The sequence below is a fragment of the Cebidichthys violaceus genome, unplaced genomic scaffold (genome assembly GCF_023349555.1).
Source record: "Cebidichthys violaceus isolate CVI_PGR_0920_01 unplaced genomic scaffold, fCebVio1.0.p SCAF_4, whole genome shotgun sequence".
NCBI classification, from domain to species: domain Eukaryota; kingdom Metazoa; phylum Chordata; class Actinopteri; order Perciformes; family Stichaeidae; genus Cebidichthys; species Cebidichthys violaceus.
In genome coordinates, this window is record NW_027176594.1 from 12,371,191 (window position 1) to 12,391,062 (window position 19,872).

Sequence of the window (19,872 nt, forward strand, 5' to 3'; positions counted from 1 at the left end):
TTTCAAAGGAGAGTTGAAGCGGGAGTCAGAAAGGCAAAGATGCTGCATGAGGAGAAAAGGACAGGTGCATGCAGGTGTTCCAGAGGAAACAGGAAGTTAGTTTTTCTAGTTTGTCCCACTGATTTGTTCATTTCATCAACAAGGGGGCAGCACAACACAGCTTATCAGACAATGAAGTACTTTTACCAGATGACAGCAATTTGTGTTGGATATCGCAATTCTTCTTCTCTCATAACTCAGTCAAACCTGAGCTCAGACATAAAACATGTATTCACTCACTTCCCGAGGTTACCATTATCTCTTAATACATCTACTGCAGATTTTCATCCATGGATCACCATAGAAACCATTGAAAAAAGACGCTCCTTATAACTCCAGAGCTTGCCTGAGAATCTTTAGTAACAAAGTAATCCAGTATTGTTGTCTGTACATCTGTGGATACATTGCAAACAGGAACTTCTAATAATTAGTTCTGCATATTTTTAATGGTGTCAATTTGCCAAAATGTAATCAAATGTAGACTGAAAAAACAGGGCTGAAGTTGTAGCCCACAGTGTAACACACTGAATGGCTACATTACACTTCCTGTTCGCATTGGGCAGCAGACCACAAGAGTTTTAGGTATGCTTTGTTTCAGCGATCATAAAACACATTCCACATCTGTCATCAGTATTTATAACGTTGGCTAAAACTAAACACAGTACAAAGACACAATCCTACATGCCATTTTTTTTTTAACAGTTCACTCTGTTGACTAATTAGTGCTAAACATAGATGACATGACAACACATTATCTCCTGAAATAGTCCTGCGTGATACGGGAGGAGCAATTCGTCAAGCCTTCCTGCCAGAGTTCTGCATGCGTTTGTACACAGTACCTCTCACTCTGGATGTTGATGTGGGTCAGTTCTCTGACAATGCTTTTGTCTTGATGTTTCCTTCCTAAAGGAAATGAGATACACAGGAAATGGTTACCCTGCCCTTTGTTCCAGATGTGACCAGCACAGTCCCTCCGTCTCTTGCTCTCTAATTTATGTTTGAGCAATGCTGTCGGTTTCCTTTACTGCTGTTCCCTCTCCTCTTCTCCTTCTTATATCCCATCTCATTCTGTCTCCTTCCAGCTGATTGATACATTTGCATTGGAGATTGGGGAGCTGAAGAGAGAGATGGTCCAGACCTCTCCAACAGCCAACAGAGAGCCCATAGATCTACGAGGGTAAGACGGCACTTCCTCTTATCTTCAACCTGACTAGTCTTGTTTTTTATTGTGTCTGAAAATCTTGATGAGCCACACCGTGTTTCACCTTCATCTTGTTCTGCGTTCTGTCGAATCTGACTTCCTTCACCAGTGTTTGTAAATACCTCTACACATTGGTACTAGTTGTCACCAGCAGATGGCAAAAGAGTTTCACTCTCTGTCTTTCTCTCTTTCTCTCTCTCTCTGTGTGTCTCTGCCAGGCTGGAGAGTGAGGTGAGCGGCGTTTACCTCCAGTCCCCCCACTGTGGGGGGGAGGGGGGTGAGAGGGATTCTGGATACGACTCCCTGCGAAGGAGGATGAGCGTGTTGGACAGGCTGAGTCGAACCCATCCGGTGTGGCTGCTGCTGGCCGTCAGTGAAGAGGAGGCTGGTCGTATTCTGCTCAGACAGCCTCCTGGGGTGAGTGGTTACCGTCCAAATACAAGTGCTAATGCGTCTCATTTGATTATTGTCTAACATTGTATATTTCATAACTTTCAGGTTTTCCTGGTCAGGAAGTCAGCCGCACTGCAGAGAAAGGTTCTGTCTGTGCGTCTGAGGGAGGATCCGTCAGGAACTCCAGTCAGCCACTTCCCTGTCAGAGAGAGCCAGTACAGTAAGGAACATGGGGGGGGGGGGGGGGGGGGTCACGTTTGTTTGTACTTCCTCAACAGTGACATTGAACAGGTAACATGCTGTAGCTAAGCAACTGTGTGCATGTGTGACTTTGGGAACACTTGCACTTGAAGAAGATGTTGACTTATGATCAGAGAAAAATAAGAGAAAAACAACTGTATTCTAGTGGTTAACTCTTATGATCGTATCACACAAAAACGTAATTTCAGTTGTAACTGCTTATCACCACTTCCAATAATTCAGTTCATGGAGCTGTGATGGTGCCAAAGTGTGATGACACACCAGCTGTGGATTTTCCCTGCTGAAATGACAGCACACATGGGAAGGCGGGAAGGAGGGAGGGAAGGAGGGAGGGAAGGAGGGAGGGACGGCCTTTGGCCGGGTTTGTCCTTTAGATGTGGGTCAGCTGCTCTCCAGTTGGTCTCTCACACTGCCTGCTGTTTTAAAGTTAGCCATGCATCGACAGTTTGAACTAAACTTTTAACCAATACAAATCACCAGTTCTTGGCACACTGCTCACTAACAAGCTCAGCGGTGTTACATATCACATTGGGAAGGGTAAATGCTGTCTTTATAGCAAAGCAAAGGTATTGTCCCTTATTGGTGCTGTACATTAAAGAGCAGATATAGGAGTACCTTGATGAAACAGTGAGTGTGTTTGCTGAAGATGGGTTTGAACCCTGCTACTAATGTCTGTACCAAATTCCTCTACTCCTCCTGGAACCAGGACCTGTACCAAATGTTGTGCCAATCAGTATAGATGTGGAGATACAGTATCTTAGAGGATAATTGAAGACTTTGACCTCCTGGTGACGTTACATAAAAAGTCACCTCATCCCTTACAAACCCTGAATATCTCTACCAAATTTCACGGCAATCCATTCCATATTGACAGTAAAAAGCAAAACTGTCAACCCTCTTGCGATCCCTGTCTTTTCTTTTAGTACACCTAAGCAATTAGGGTTTATCCTCTGAGGTCCTTGAACGTCTATACAAAAACTCTCAACAATTCATCCAGTATTTGAGATATTAAGTCTGGAGCAGAGTGAAGGAACTCATTTTGTCGATCATCCCCTCCAGTGACAGAATAAAGGTTCCATTTGCAGATGCCCTGTAAGCGACTACAGCTGACTGAGCTACAGTCTATGAATTGTAATTCAGTCTGGAAACATTTCATTTGTTCGCAGCCTTTTCTCTCGAGGAATCTAGGATCAGCTTTGCAGATCTGTTTCGCCTGGTGGCCTTCTACTGTATTAGCAGGTAAACAATCCATCCATCCTATCCCCAGCTTCTCTGTGTTTTCTTCTGTGTAAACATTCAAATATATTTTTTAAAGTATTGATTAAAAATCAATCGATACAATATCACAAAACATACTGAAGTGTATCAACATTTTCTCATTCTTTCTGATATTCTATTTCTAATCTTTAGTCTCTGTCACATTTATTGTTCATCTTTCACTTAGGGATGTCCTGCCCTTCACACTCCAACTCCCAGAGGCCATTGCATCGGCTAAGACTCAGAAAGAACTGGAGGAGGTGGCTCAGCTGGGAGCAGGTAGCCTCATTGATTATTTTATTATGTCAAGTAAACAACCATACTGGTGGTTTTGCAAGTTTTTAAATATAAACCAGCTAAAACAGCAGAGACTTAAAATCTGTCTGAGAAAGGTAATCCATCAAAGTGAACATTCTGTTGAGTTTTTTTTTTTTTTTTTTTAAACTTCAAGGACTGGTTCAACATTTTAGGAATTTAAATGCGAAGATCGTTAGAAGAGAAGCTTGATGTGGCTTGTGTGTCTTAATATACTGCCAGAGATGGGAGGTGATTAGCCTAGCTTAGCATAAAGACTTGAAGCAGGGGGAGGTAGCTAGCCTGGTTCTCTTTAATTGTTAAATGTGCCAGCATTTCTAAAGCTCCTATTAACACATTTTTAGTTAGTTAATACATGAAAATAAATGCACAAAAAATACAATTTGGGGTGTGATGTTGAGTTAGTTGCTGTGACTATTTGTTGACGAACAACAGCTGCCAGGTTCTGTACTAATGTGTCTGTACAGAGCCCTATACTGAAACCTCCACACACGGACCTTATCTGGCAACCCACACTATAGAAGACTGTGAAAAGAAATGCTGGGCAGATTGATACAATTATTTCTATTCATTGAATAGTTAGCAATTGTCATTTTTACATTTCTGTTTGTGTACAAATTAATTCAGTTCAATTTATTTAAAGATCCCCAAATCACAAATCTGTACACATACGACATCCTCTGTCCCAGGACCCTCACAGCAGTACAGGAAAAACTCCCCAAATCCTTTAACAGCAATAAAAAGAAAGAAACTTCAGGGAGAGCAATAAAGGAGGAATACGTCTCTCAGGATAGACAGAAGTGTAATAGACAAATGAGATATTACTTTTCAATTAATAATATCCAGGGCTGCTGATAGGAGGATTTTTTTTACTTTATACAGAGTCAGGCTAGGTGTTTCCCCCTGCTTCCAGTCTTTGTGCTAAGCTAGGCTAATTGCCTCCCAGCTCCAGCTCTGTTGCTAAAATGTTAGCGCAGGAGAATTACTGACACAACACCTCTCATCTAACTCTCAGATAGAAATTGAATAAATCTATTTGACAACATGTATTATTTCTTAAACATTAAGTAAAGTGGCTAAAGTATACAAGCTTAAAACAGCAGTGTTGTACTTTAATACAGTACATTGTCTTTAACCTAATGGTGCCTGTGTGTGAGTGCCACACCTGCTACAACATGCTAACATTCAGTCGACTAAGCAAGCAAACAGAGACAAAGCAGCCAGTATTTGTGTTTTCCTTCGCTGAGCATTCAGGTCCAGTTTCACAGCAGATTGAGTCACTTCATCTCTCAAAGTTATTCCAGACTCGGCTCTGTGAATCTGCGGTGAGTCAGCTTCATACAGTAGAGCTTTCGACATAGCTCAGAGCTTAGTGTGGGGTAGGAGGGAGTGGCGAGTGGAAAGCTACACTAAGTGTGAGTGCTGACATAACATAGGTACTGACAAACGTGAAAAGCTGCTCTCCAATGCATAGAGGTGGGTGTAATGTCTGATTTATATTCTGGTGGCTGTGTGTTTTGAGCCATACATAGAGAATGTGGATTCCATGTCATTTCTTGGACACACAAACCCATGGCTTGATAAAAAAAATATGGAAGAGTTGAATGTTGAGGAGGAGCTCCTGTAGCTAGAATGAATAAGGTTGTTGTTGTTGCTCTTGGAACAGGATGTGAGGTAGTTGTTTGGAAATCTGCATATGTCACATTCTTTAGTAGGTGTGTCTTTGCAGCTCTCTGCGAGCTCACAAACCTTTTCTGAGCTTTTCCACAGAATAAATTAGTCCTAAGCCTGCACTGTAATGGCTTTCTGCTGCTCTTCCATTTGATGTGAAGGAGTTATAGCCAGCCTGTGGGCCTCCCTTAGCTAACTCATACAGTCATTAAGGGAAACTCCCTCCTCCACTGGAACACTTCTATTTAAGGCTTTAAAGCAGACTGTCATATTGTATGTTGTGGAATCTGGGCACGCACATGTGAAACACGAACACATGTTACAAACCGAGACAAATTAATATTGCAGTGACTTTGCAACAGATTTTCAGGGCCGTTGTTTGAGGCACTTATTAACTGCTGTTGTTGATCATAAAAAAAATTCTCATGACGATTTGTAACCACAAACTGACTTTCGGGATGGCAATGTTGAGTCGGTCCACCATTTTGATCGGGACCGACATTGAATTTCTTCATGTTCATGTCTCCTTAGGATGTATCGTAACTTTTCTAGCAGCATCACAGAGTGTACATGAGTTAATGACTAAATGCTAAACTAGTGACATTCCCATCAGCCTCAGCTGTACATCAGCTAATTAGCTCATGTTAGCATGCTTAGACAATGAACCAAGATGAACGTGGTTAATGTTACATCTGCTTAACATCAGAAATATAACTTGGTCAATGTGAGCATGTTAGCGTTCCAATGTTAGCATTAGCTCAAAGCACTGCTGTGCCCAAGTGCAGCCTCACAGAGCCGTTAGCATGGCTCTAGACTCAGCATGATGCAGTATAAACGCACCACAGCACTATGAAACCCACTCTGAGCCACTAGGGCCCCGAGCAGAGGGGTGAGTTGTAACAATAAAAAGAAAGACTAAGCGTCTCAGTGATCCTGTTCTTTATGCATATATTTATATCAGGTAATATGCATACATTTGGTCTGTGCAAATGAGCCTCATTGCAAAAACAAGCCAATTCACAAAGATCAGCGCTAATAGACACAAGCAGTGAATTTTGTAACTGAAGTTCATTTGTAAGGGATGTCACTCGGTGTGAAAATGTCATTTGCTCTCTGCCAGTGTTCTGCTAACTATGTTCTTGGTTTAAAGGCAAAATTTCTACTTTGCCACCTGGTTGTTTGCAATCTGACACAAAAAAGGGCCAAATTTGCACTGTAATATTATTAGTGAATCATCTTGTTATTAACTGGAATCATGAATTTTAAGTGGACGTCCATGATGTCTTTACTTGAAAAAGGCGTAAGCTTGATTTATGCCTGTCGCATCCGCGATGGTCCAAATTGACGTCACACCATCAGGGATTCTGTGCAGCAGGTTTTTCGCACTGTCTGTGCACATTCAACATTTTCTAACTACGCGGACGTGGATGGGACCGTCCTTGCATAAAGTATAACCAACGCTTTACATAGAGACATAGAGACATTATTTCTACCTTCTCCTGTTTTATATGTATGCCTTGTTAAGTTGTAGTAATGAGCCTTCCTGTTTTCTGATCTGCTGCTAATTTAATGTGCTGTTAATGCTGTTTGCTTTTAATTCATGTTAACACATTGTCTCATGTTGATAAAGTCAGTTAAATGTACCGTCTATGTCATGTGATTATTATATATACTGATATATATTATTATATTATATATGATATACTGATATACAATATATATATATATATCAAAGCATATTGATATAGACTCTGCCATTGTTTGAACACCAGCTTTGATCTTAGAATTTATAGTATGTTCTTTTTTAGTCAAATATCACAGATACATGTTAACATAAATTAAAGGGAACAGCAGTCAGGTCAGTTGTAAATGTGCTATTTGGAGTGGGCTGCCTGCTGTCTACTCTGCAGACAGACTCCACAGTGTCAGGTGGTCATTGTTCACATGGCCAGTATGAAGACCACAGGCAGATTTCAGTCTCTAGACGCTGAGGTACTATAACAGGTATGAATATCAGCTTCTTTATGGCCACAGGAATGCAAGAGTATCGTTTCCATTTTTAGCCTGCGGAAACTGTCGTCACTGGGTTTGTGCTGCAATCCCTGCATAGATATTTTGGAGTGGCATGATTTGTTGCCTGTTCTTTTCAGTTTGGTTAAATCATTGCGTTGTACGTACATCTTCATGCTACGATATAGTATTTCTTTTCAAATTGTTATTAAAGTTGAGAGTGTTAGCATGAGGACTGCCTTGCCATATAGCTGAAAACAATGGATGGATTCAGTGGAACAGCACACAGAAACACCAAAATGAAAGCACATGTCTTCCATTTGTTCTGTCGATATAAAAAAAGGCAGAATATCATTTAAATGAGGTTTGCTTGTAACAATAGCTTCATTTAACAACGGAACATTGTCCTACAACTCAGTAGCATGTACACAGACGTAAGAGAGAGGAAAACCGAGCAGGAAGAAGGAGTGGAGGAACTGGAGCTGCGTGCCGTGTGTGTGCAGTGCCCTCCCACTCTATGATTAGCATGGGCGACTCCCTCTCTCGGTCTCTGGGTGTGTGCCGGCACCCTGTGAATCCGAGCCAAGAGACACGGGCTGAACTCACTGCGCTTCTGCCACCAGCAAGCCCAAAGACTGGCGAAGAGAAAAACTTAGGGAAACTTTAAAGAAAAGTCTGAGCTGTTGGTGAGAAGTAGTTGAGAATGCTGTTTTTGTGCTATTTCAACTTTTTCTTCATCTGATCTTTTAATTTGAACACTCTGAGCCTTGAATTGTCTGAGGAGAGGTATGTGTCTAGCTTATAGATAGTTAATATGTCTGTGTCTCTATTACAGGCTTCTGGGACTCTGCCCTGTGCAGTCAGCGGCGCCCTTCCCCCCGTCCCTGTCGCCCTCTGAGCCGTACCCTCAGCCCCCAGCGAACTAACAGGAACGGGGAGGTCGAGGGGTCACAGCTGAGACACACCGGTGCTCAATGCGACAGTGCACCCCCGACCCTGCGGTCCGGCGCTCCTCCACCTTCCTTTCATCTTGAGAGAAGACATTCCAGTGGTCCTCTGTGTTTTGTCAACCCCCTGTTTCTCCAGACTCGTCGCAACCACCACCACCGGCGTGACGATCCACCTTCACATGCTGTCAAATCCGATAACAACCTAGAGAATGCAGAGAAATCGCCCGTGAAGCTGCTCAGCAGCAGCCAAGGTAGCGAGCAGCACGTGGACAAGATCAAACTGAACGGCAAATCGCGGCCACCTCCCCCTCGCCCTCCTCCCCCCCGTTCGATGCCACGCCGGCGCCCTGCTCCACCACCGCCTGGACCTCCGGCAGCTACCACCAGACCCAAGAGCATGCCAGAGGCCGTTGCTGTGTCTACAAGACAGCAACCGTCGCTCAGCAGGCGCCCGGCTCCCGCTCGACCATCAATGGGTGCCAAGCATAGCAGCCCGTCCAAAACTGCCAGCTCACCAGTCCCTGTGCCCTCAAACCAACCACCTCCTAGGCCAAAGAAGCCTGATCTGGAAGCTCACCGCTGCCACATTGCCCTGGATGATGAAACCATTGCCAAGGCTCTGTCCCGAGCCAAGCTTCCATCCTGCCAGCCTCCACCTGCCGTCCCTGCTGATGTACTACTGGAGAAGAGCGCTGGGAGTCCGTCCACTCCTAAGGAGAGGGGACGCCAGCGGCTCAGTGACATGAGCATGTCCACTTCCTCTTCTGACTCACTGGAATATTCACAGTCTCCTGGATTCTCCCTGGGCCTGGCCCCTAGTCCATCCCGACACCTTACTCATCAAGACCCAGTGGAGGACAGCAGTGAAGACGATGAGGACGGGGAAGAAGACGAGGAGGAAGACTATGGGGTTGGTCTGGAGACGGACCTAGAAATGCGCCACCGCCCATCCTTCAAAGCACGGAGGCGAAGGGTTGGCGTTAGTCTGAGCGGTGGCTCCTTCATCCTCCCCAGGGCCCTGAAGGGACGCTTCCTTAAGGTGAGCGGCATGCTCAGCTCCCTCATGACCCCCGAGAGACGGGCGGTGAAAAGGATCGCTGAGCTGTCCAGGGACAAAAGCTCATATTTTGGCTCCCTGGTCCAAGACTACATCAGCTTTGTTCAGGAGAACCGAGGCTGTCACACCTCAGGGATGGATTTTTTGCAGACTCTCAGGCAGTTTATGACACAGATGAAGGCTTACCTGGGCCAGAGCTCCGAACTGGATCCCCCTATAGAGTCACTTATACCTGAGGACCAGATCGGTAAGTTGGCCAAGAAGGCTGCGAATCTTTAAAACCATTTGAGATTTGTTGTTTGTGTGGCGGGATCGTGGGTCTTGACTTGGTGAAGCTTCTGCGTCTGCATGCGTGGGCACATGTGTGTAATGTTTTAGATATCCCATCTCTGACAGCATTCACTTATCTTCATGGGTTCCTTCCAGTATCATTTGAGAAGTAAAATGTCTTCAGTGTTGCTTCAGAAAAGGATTTCTGAGTGACTTGATTCATTGATGATGTTCAGTGAGTGCCCAGGCTTGTCATTGCCTTGAGACACACTATTAGAAGTTTTCCAAATTAGCCGTCCTCATTACCAGTGTTGGGTTTCAGAAATACCAATATGCTGTGCCCCAACAAGTAATTCTTGGCTCATGTTGGTTGCCGTTAGCTCACGGCGCAGTTGAGGCTTATTTTAAAAAAACATACATTTCATTTAATTGTATTTTAATTAGGCCTGCTTGGTATTAAACCTAATGTTGGTCCTCACTGAAATGTGGCGCTGAATACTGGAAGCTGGCAGATATATTGACTGTTTATTAAAGCAACATTCATTGAACATTTGTGATCATTGGCTTCTTTAGTTGCATGGAAAATGAAAAAGAAAACAGTACTGTATTAGGATTGAATCCCTCTTTCTAATTTCACAGTATCAAAGTTGTTGCTTTGTTCCATTGAGGTCATGATGATTGTAAATATAAAGTTTTCAGGCGTGAGCAGCTCTATCAAAGGGACGTTTCATTCCAATCAGATTATTGTGCACTTGAGTATTTGCATGAATATGTAAGTGTGTCTTTGCACTCATCTCACATCCCTTGTTCATTGTAAACAATAACAGCAAAGCCTTGTTCAGAGACGGAGCAGTGATCCGTTCTGGTTGTGCTGACAGACCACAGATACGCACATTAAGTGGCTCACGCTCACATTTTTTTATAAAGAGACTATGGAAATAGGAATCAAGTTTTTCAATAACAGTCTGGGCTGAGCTGGAATTCCAAACTATTTTAGAGGCACTATCATGAGAGAAATCTACCGGAGGCCTAATTGATAGATGGTTAGAGGTGTGTCAACATTACAGCTATTCATTTTTAGGTGGAAAAACAAAACAAAACTGTGAGCTACAAGCAGCTAGCAGGCAGTCTGGACAACAAGCTACAATCCCACAGAATAGCTTCAAGAGAAAGGAGAAGTGGAGTCGAGCTGACGTCTGGGCTCTGAGTGTTTACAGAAAGATTACAGCTGAAAGTCTGACATTGGAGGAAAGAAATGTTGTGTTTGTAGTAAAAAGGGGAGCTGGAAGTCCAGACCTTTTGAGTGTTCGTAGCAACTGTAATACTTCAGGTCAGCTAGAGGGAGGCTGTACACCTGTCTGAACACACCCTAACTCATGGTCATGGAGGAACAAACGGAGGAAGAATGGGAAGGAAAAGGAAAGCTGTCGTTTGTGGGATGTAAATTAGAAAACTGCACAATTCTGTGTTCATTACTTCTAGTGTTTTTCTCTTATAGTGCTTATTGTTGTGTATGTTGTTGTGTGTTTGTGTGTACACACTGTTTATCACAGGGTCCCCCAGTTTATTGCAGTTGAGGAAGACTTTGAACAGGCTGTAGTCGAGAAAGAGCCCAATAACAAACATTGCTCAACATACAAAGGAAGTGAGCCTTTCTGGGGGGAATCAGGAAGTCCACAGTCAGAAAGTGTGTTATGTGTGTGTGTGTGTGTGTGTGTGTGTGTGTGTGTGTGTGTGTGTGTGTGTGTGTGTGTGTGAGTGTGTGTGTGTGTGTGTGTGTGTGTGTGTGTGTGTGTGTGTGCCTACATGCCTCTGTGCTGCTCCTTGTGCATACATGAGGATCAGTGGGATCTCTCCGGCCTCTGTAAACACCTCAGGCCTCCCCTTGTCCTTCACTTCAGATGTATTAGTCTTGTGCAGTAAAGAACTAACAAGCCCTTACCTCAGGCGACCCACAACACACACAGTGTGGAGGCTTTCATGCTGTAGTGTAAGTGTAGCACATTCACCCCCTGACTCACCCTAAAGTCAGACATTTCTCCACAAGATCAGGATTCTTGTTTGTGCACGCTCGCCTGTTCATGCTGTTGCAAAGCATGCAGTTGGTTGTGTGGAGCTCATTGCATGAACTCTACCTGGAGGCTGGGGATGCTTGTGCGTGAATAGCTGTGTCAGTGCTGCAAGTGAACAACAAGACACAGTTGTGTAAATGCAACATGCTGTACATAGTTGAGGTAGGCAGGAGACTATTTGAAGCCCATGTGTGTAGGTGGGAGGTACAGATGGAGTCATTGTAGAGGTCTAGCTGAATGAATGCTATACTTTTGAGTTCCAAGTTGGATTCGTCACTGTCGGACTCAAGCTGAGACCCGATAAATCTCACACTCTTTAACTCTTCAAAGAACACGTAAACAAAATATGACTCGTGAATGTCAGACTTTGAGGTTGGTTATTTAATACTTTTGTTGCTTAAAGGTCCAGTGTGTAGCATTTAGGGGTATTTATTGGCAGAAATATGTAATATTCCTAACTATGTTTTCATTTGGGTTTCGGTTATCAACCTGAAATGTTTTTGTTAGCTTAGAATGAGCCATATCTATCTACATCTGGAGCTGGTCCTCTTCACAGAGTCCACCATGTTACACCTCCATGTTTCTACAGCAGCCCAGAAGGGACACACCAGACACTGGCTCTGGAGAGAGACTGTCACGTTGTTAAGTTGAAGTGGCAGCTTGGACTTGGTGGTATGAATGCCCCTGAAGGCCTCTGTAGGTGGGGGGAGGGGTATTCAGTAGCAGTCACCACTAAATCATGCACACTGATCCTTTAAGATTGTTTCAAACCAGGAAGTGAAAGCGTTCAGATTTGATATGCTACATTTCTATGAAATGTTTTTTATTTGTGAATGTATATTTTTCAAGAAACAGATGCTACTGGCTTGGTTTGCTCCTGTTCAGTAATGTTTGCTCAATGATGACTTGGCCTTTATTTAATCAAATGAAACTATATGCGACCCCTTTTCAAGGATTTACATGTCCAGCAGGAATGAAAGTGCCAGAGGCTGAGGGATGGAATAGTCAGAAAATAGGAATAGGTGGTTGGTTGTTGGTGTTTTCATGGGATTTGTTGACAACAAGAAAAAGGTAAAAGAAAGACAAGTATTCTCCTTAAACAAGCCCACAGCCTCCTCACTGTGATGCTCTGTAACTGTCCCACAGTGGAACATGATGAAGTGTACTTTGCACAGACATAGTTGTATATCATTGGCTGAGGAGATTTAGGTTCTGAGAGCTGAATATACCACTGTGATGATCTGGGCTGGGCCATCAGCTGACTTTGTACAACGTATTGATTGTGTTTTATATGTGTGTGTATTTATTTATATGTGATTCAGTGTTCAGGAGACCAAACAGTGCTGTGTTTCTAACTTTTATAGTAGCTGACAGAACAGTTTCAGTTTAGTGTGATGTGTCCTCTCGCTGGTCTCACTCAAGAGGCCATGATGCACTTTCAGGTGCAAAAGTTACTTCATCATTCCTCCTTAATGATTTCTTGATCTATATGTGGTAACGTGGCCTGTGTGTGTGTGTGTGTGTGTGTGTGTGTGTGTGTGTGTGTCATCTTCTACAGACCAGGTGCTAGAGAAGGCCATGCACAAGTGTGTCCTAAAGCCTCTGAGGAGTGTGATCGAGACAGCTTTACATGACTTCCAGGTAAGAGATAAGTGGAATCTTGTTCTCCGGCAGGGTTACTCTACCATCCCATTTCACAATATCATAAATTCACTAGTACCCACACTCATAAGAAAATTATATGTTCTTAGCTAGAGAAGGATCACATTGTAAAAAAAAGAAAAGAAATCAAATCCCCAAAAGAGGAGATAAGAGACATTCAAAATAACTGGTCTTTACTGGTCGACTGGGTGAAGTAGCCAAAATAACCATAGCGGCTCGGTTGGTCTGTGGTTCTCTACAGGTGAGCAGCGGAGCTTTGCAGCAGCTGAGGGAGAACCTGGCCCTGGCTAAGACCAAGAGGCCGCAGGAGTTAGGGGTGGACGGAGCCGTGCCCCCCAACCCCGAGGCTATCGAGAAGATCCGCCACAAGTTCCTAAACATGAGGAAGATGTACTCTCCCGAGAAAAAGGTGTCATTGCTGCTGCGTGTGTGTAAACTCATCTACACCATCATGCAGGATAACTCAGGTATGGATAAGTGTTACTCTGCATGTGAGTAAAAACAATATTGCAAGTCAAGCATTTTTAACTCAATTCAATCTAATTTATTAAGTTTCCCTCAGAGGGCTTTACAATCGGTACAGCATATGACATTATCTGTGCTTTGAACCTAGCATCGGAACAACAACAAAAAAAAACAAGGAAGAAATTTCAGTGAGAGCAACAGAGGAAGTCTCCTCTTCTGTTTGGAACATCAAATGTTTTGTGAACCAGATTCTTCAACCTTAGTTTCAGATTGTGTTTACAGCGATGACCTTTGTACCTGCCTCACTGCTCTGTGTCTGCTTCCTACCAGGGAGGATGTTCGGTGCCGATGACTTCCTGCCCATGCTGACTTATGTGGTGGCTCAGTGTGACATGCCTCAGCTGGACACAGAGATCCAGTACATGATGGAGCTGCTGGACCCGTCTTTACTGCAAGGAGAGGGTAGGTCCTGTTGGTTCACTCCATATCTCTCATCCATGACCTTCTTGGTATGTAACACTTGAGAGAAAACACACAATCCACCGTGAGAGGAGGGTACAAGGCTAAATGATGTGATATTGTACTAGCTGTTCATTTAGTACAGGGCTGGGTGTGTTTAGCTTAGCTTAGAGTAGAGACTGTACGCAGGAGGAGACAACAAACAAACTACTAAAACCTCTGAAGCTCTCAAAGTAACAAGTTGTATTTTGTTTAAACTTTAATATTAAAAGTAATGTAGGGTGAGATGCATGTTATATCTCTATTACGTATGTGTCTATGAAGTGTGGAGTGCTGGAATAGTTTCACTAGGTAGCTCCCTCCAAAACCACAAATTGACAATTATACGAACACACAAGATTCAACAGGGGCTGGCACTTTGGACCCCTGGGCCTGTGCCCAGCAGTCCTGTTCCCTAATCCATCCACGGGAGGCATATCTGTTAACTTGTCTTGTGTCTTTGCTGGGCTATGCTAACGACATGCTAGCTTCTGCTCTGTACTTGACACACAGACATGAGATGGACATTGCTCTTCTCATCTCACTCTCAGAAAGACAACGAATCAGTGTATTTCCCAAAAGGTTAAACGATTCTTCTTAGAACCTACAGAAAGCTCTGACCCTGACAAGGACAGAGCACAAAGAATAACCACAGAAACAATCCTTTTACCATGTCAAAGTGCAGGGGATAAACACCGGTTTGATTTTCCTCCACTTCCACTAATATAGTGTTGGCTCTTTCCTTCAGGAGGTCAGGCAGGTTACAGTGTGGTGTGAGGTAGATGTGTATAACCCGGTCAACAGAAGCTCTGTCCAGGAGACACGCTTTGCGGTGGGTCAACAGAAGGATCTTCTCCAGTTAAATGGTTGGAAATGGTTCATAGCAATAGAAATACTCAAAGTCGTCACTGTCACAATCCCCTGGTTGTTGTAGTGATCAACACAGAGTAATGTGAGGTATATCATGGACTGTATATGCCTCCTGTTCTTCGTAAAGCTGCTCTAATTAAAATTTGTATAGAAATAGTGGATCAAAGTACTAGATAGATCAAAGATGAAATATTGGTTTAAATGACCCCCATAGTCCGGCTTTTTGAGGTCTAATGAACCGGAGATGTTTTGTAATCCCTTTCCTTTCTTTTAGTGCTGCAGATCAAAATGACCACTTTTATAATTCAGTAATTTTAGACGTCTGGTTTCTTTCAAAAGTCTGTCACAGGAACAAACAAGCCCAGTTTGAGCTATTGTATCGAGTTTAACTGTGTGACCTTTTGCTAAGGCTACAAGTGTCTCTTACAGAATAATGGTTACACTATATGAGAAGTCATGAAGTCAACTCAGTAACATTTATTGGAAGCTAGGTAACATTAGCCACTATAAGCAGGGGTCATACCAGACCCAGTGAGGCTGTAGTGTGTGGAATGTAGCATGGCTGCGTTTTCTTGCTTATGGGCGACTCTAAGTGGAGAACAGGGCCATCCTTCAATCAGAGGGATCGATAATTTGATCCCCGGCTCCGCTAGTTGCACGTCGATGTGTCCTTGAGCAAGACGCTTAACCCCGAAATTGGTCCCGTAGCTGTGCCTACAGTGTGATAGAATCTGAATTGTAAGTCGCTTTGGATAAAAGCATCTGCTAAATGACTGTAATGAATTCACATTTTCATTCTTAAGAGGAAGAATGTTATATCTTCTTTTAAAAGTTAAACAGTCTCACTTTGAGGATGAACTACTGTGAGAGTATCACAGACTTTTAGAAGGATTCAGCCTAATGCTCCTGGGAATGTCCCTAATCGATCACTGCAGTATAGTGAAGACAAAGCATGACTATTACTACTGCAGTATCATGATCAGCACTAGCAACATCCTCTGACTCCTAAGACAGTTCTAGTATCACATGCTGCTTAAAGAAATGCACAAGATGTTGAGGACTTTTCTTGTGGTAGATGAAGTCATTTTGAAGTGTTTTTGGAAGTTTTGTGATTCTTACATTTGTAGCATTCTAACACAGGTCTTGTACCAGGGCCTTCTCAGCTGAGTGGAGGTCACCTGAAAGCTTCTGTGAGTCAGCTTGAGAAACTTAAGACGTAGGAAGGAAAGTCCTTTTGACATTGGCAGGAAATTCCAGTCTGTGTTTGATTTGAATGGGCTGGAGCAGGTTCAGAGGAAAAAGGAGGCTGACCCCTCCCAGAAGGAAATATTTTCCTATCAGCGTCAACCTGTCTAGCACGTAGAGTAAGCTCATTGTAGAATTTCTCAAATACATGTGGTGTGTCCTAGAGCTTCAGTCCATTATGTCCTGATTCATTTCTATTCCAAAGGAGGAAGTGTTCATCTCTTGCCCATGTAATGTCCGCTGGTTTCATTTCTACATAACTAGCTCAGTTTGGTTTCTTTTTCCCAAAACCCTAAGCCTTTCTCCTTTCTCCCCCCAGGGGGCTACTACCTGACCAGCGCGTACGGAGCCATGGCCCTCATCAAGAACTTCCAGGAGGAGCAGGCAGCGCGGGTGCTGAGCTCTGAGGCCAGGAACACTCTGCACCAGTGGCACAGACGGCGCACCTCTCAGCGTTCAGCGCCGTCTGTGGACGACTTTCAGGTATCGCGCCTGACCTGAACCCGACTTGAACATCCAGGCAGTGAGTCTAAGATGTGCCGTTTCCAAAAAAAAAGAAAAGAAAAACGTCACGTTCAGCATGAACGGTGCTGCGTTTCGACCCTCATCAGTGAACAGGAATAAATCAATAGTTTCTACTAATATCACAGCATGAGGACCTGGAGCCACGGTTCAGTTTAATTTTTTTGGTAGAGATCACCCTCTAGTGGAACATTAAACAACTGCATGTTATTTTCTTTTTTTTTTCTATGGCTATCACTGCATGTCTTTTTCCTGCCTGTGCTCTTGACTCTTGACCTTCATTCATTGTGGAGATTTCCATCTGTGCCAAATGTTAACACAGGACTTGTTGTTCCTCTCCGTAGAACTATCTCCGTGTAGCCCTGCAGGAAGTGGACACAGGCTGCACGGCCAAAACCCTGATCGTCCACCCGTACACAACCACAGAGGAGGTGTGCTCACTCTGCGCTTACAAGTTCAAGATCCCGGACCCTGACACTTTCGCACTGTTTCTGGTCACCAAGGACACCAGCCAGCAGCTGGCCCCGGACACACACCCTCAACGGATCAAAGCCGAGCTCCACGGCCGGCCCCGGGCACAGATCTTCCACTTTGTCTACAGGAGGGTCCCTAACCTCAACCTCTGTGTCCCTGCCATCATGCACAATGGAAACTGCCTTCAAGTTGAAGAGATCCAGAGATTATCACAGTGTGCTGTGCTTGATCCTAAATAATAATTATGCTTTGTGGTATTATGGTGGTGCTTGTAGGTTTTGTAGATAGTTTTGAGGACGTCCGAATGGAAACAGAAACCAAGCTGTATATTGGCATATTGATGCAGAGATAAAATGTAAAATATGATGCAAGGCAAATAAGGTGATTTACCTTATGAGGAACCACCAAGGGGACTGTGGCTCAGTTTGGGTCAAAAAGAATGTGAAGTAGGTTAGGTGCTATCAGATCGTGTATAGAGGCTGGTTTGCAGGATTTTGAGTATGTGAACTATTATAATAGAGGTGAAAGGTTTCTTGGACATGTATGCTATCCTTAAAGCAGAGGTCACACAGTTTAATATTGCATGTTATGTAACCAACGTTTGACTCATTTGCTGTTGTCTCGGGTCCCGTCAAAAGGAATTGAACATACTACATACAGTATGTTGCTACTTTCAGCTCTCATCCAGGGATTAGTCAGTTTTCATCAAAATGACCCAGATAAAAATGTCATGCTAAAACTTTGATTTAATAAGTCAAATTAACTATTAAATTAAGTAAAAGTTATTGTTTTTATTGCTCTTATGTATATTTTCTGCAATTGCTGGTCAATTGTAGCTTGTATGTTCGTGTAGAAATATTTTTATATTCAAATTTTCCATCACTAAAGATTTGTATTCTGATTTAATATTTCTGTACAGGACTCGATAGTGGACTTTGATTTATATCTCGAACGTCCATTTAAAACAACACTGTTTCAATAATTTGTTATGGAGAGCTCAAAGCTGACTGGAATTATATACAATCCTCTCCAATCCTTTTTTTTCAGGACTTTTTTGCTACATTATTTTTGGAAAAAGTGTCTATTTTGACAGCACAGGTCTAAACAGAAGGTTGTAATGTAGGGGAATATGTTTCTTTGTGGTTTGATGTATAAAGTCAAATGAACCATTTGTCATTGTGTTTTTTTTTCTTCTAGATACTGAATGTTCTTCTCAGAATCAGAATCAGAACCATTTATTGCCACGGTTTGTTGCACATACAAGGAATTTGACATGACGGGTGTTGCATAACAAACAATCAACACAGTGCAAAAAGTAGAAACATTAAAATGTACAGTAAAATATAAAATAAAGAGAAATATAAAATAAAGTGCACAAACGAACAGATAACAGGACTATAAACAAGTGAGATGTACATTATGTGTAATGTAAAGTGTCGAGTGTATTTGAATAAGAAACCTAAGAGGGGATGTGCAGGGGAGTGTATCGGTAGGAAATTGTCCTGGGAATGTCAAAGTCAGTGGGGGTCCCGGACTTTGTTGATGAGCCCAACTGAAGACGTTTGTGTCCAGGGTGAGAGGGGTCGGCTACAATCTTTCTTGCTCGCTTCAAGGTCCTTGAAGCGAAGTGAAGTCTTGGAGGGACGCCAGATTGATTCTGTACAGAAATGCAGAAGAACAAAACCTGACTTGTTTCTGATTGGTCAATAATATACAGAAGCCCTGAGAGGCAAGTGAGAAAAAAAATATGGGTGATCCATTTTTCATTTTCTGAGCTAATTTGTTTTCTCACCTGTGTTTGTGGCTTAAGAACAGGTGAAAGAAAAGGTTGTGCCAGGATAATCTTTCTAAGTTCCTTAAAGCTATACTACGAAGAACTTTAATTTTGAGTTGTACAAAAAGTGTACAAAAGTCGTAGTGTTTCCGAGCACCAGAGTCCCTTTAGGAAACCTTATTTTACTGCAACAAGCTCTGACAGTCTGCCCTGCTCAGTCCTGGTTCTGGTTCTCCCGTGCCTCCCTTCCCTCCAGCAGGGCCAGCAATACGGCTTGGTTCTCCAGCAGCGTGGTCATAAAACATAAAACATGGACAGAGTCTCTAGGCAGTGATGATGCAGACCAACTCTAAAAATGGGCAAAGAGGTGGATTGTGGATGGAGTTGAGGCGGGACGCAGCAGAGCAGCTAGCGACCTGAGACGACGCCCACCTGTCATTCAAAGCTGCCAAGCCCTTAACTATGCTCTAAGCCTGAATATAGTTTAAGTTTAATATAACGTTAGGTCCAAGAAGTTGATCCTAGGAATACTCCTAGTTACGTATACTTTCTGGCATGTACAGGGCATGATGGCCTTACTTTCCAATCATAAGTGACATGTTTTCTTCATGTTTTAATTCAATTTCTAACATATATTATATTTAAATAACACAATTTCCTTCAACATATTCCTGAGAGAGCCTCACACACGTGTTGGTGTTTTTAACAGTAAATCATTGACCCTTCCATGATTACAGCCACTTCAAACTGGCCTAAACATAGCTGAAAGCTTTCCTGGAACTGTTAGCGAGCTATCAAGCATCGAACCAGCCTGTCTCTGTGATAGGTAATGATATATTGGATGGCAAAAAGACTAGCTATTGTAC

At 43.1% G+C, this 19,872-nt stretch overlaps 1 protein-coding gene across 2 annotated transcripts in view; it reads left to right on the forward strand.

Moving 5' to 3' along the window:
* The window catches only part of LOC137884991 (ras and Rab interactor 2-like), a 32,740-nt gene extending 14,337 nt beyond the window's left edge, over positions 1-18,403 (forward strand). The window contains exons 3-13 of one of the 2 annotated variants that reach the window (XM_068727110.1): positions 1,122-1,216; positions 1,459-1,657; positions 1,739-1,853; positions 3,061-3,133; positions 3,339-3,430; positions 7,983-9,401; positions 13,055-13,137; positions 13,400-13,625; positions 13,954-14,085; positions 16,556-16,759; positions 17,103-17,192. In XM_068727110.1, coding sequence (XP_068583211.1) covers positions 1,122-1,216; positions 1,459-1,657; positions 1,739-1,853; positions 3,061-3,133; positions 3,339-3,430; positions 7,983-9,401; positions 13,055-13,137; positions 13,400-13,625; positions 13,954-14,085; positions 16,556-16,737 — 2,616 coding nt within the window. In that variant the 3' untranslated portion in view covers positions 16,738-16,759; positions 17,103-17,192. Of the gene's footprint in view, positions 1-1,121; positions 1,217-1,458; positions 1,658-1,738; positions 1,854-3,060; positions 3,134-3,338; positions 3,431-7,982; positions 9,402-13,054; positions 13,138-13,399; positions 13,626-13,953; positions 14,086-16,555; positions 16,760-17,102 lie in introns of both variants that reach the window. The other variant, XM_068727109.1, reaches the window with a different exon arrangement.
* The last annotated feature ends 1,469 nt before the right edge of the window (positions 18,404-19,872 follow it).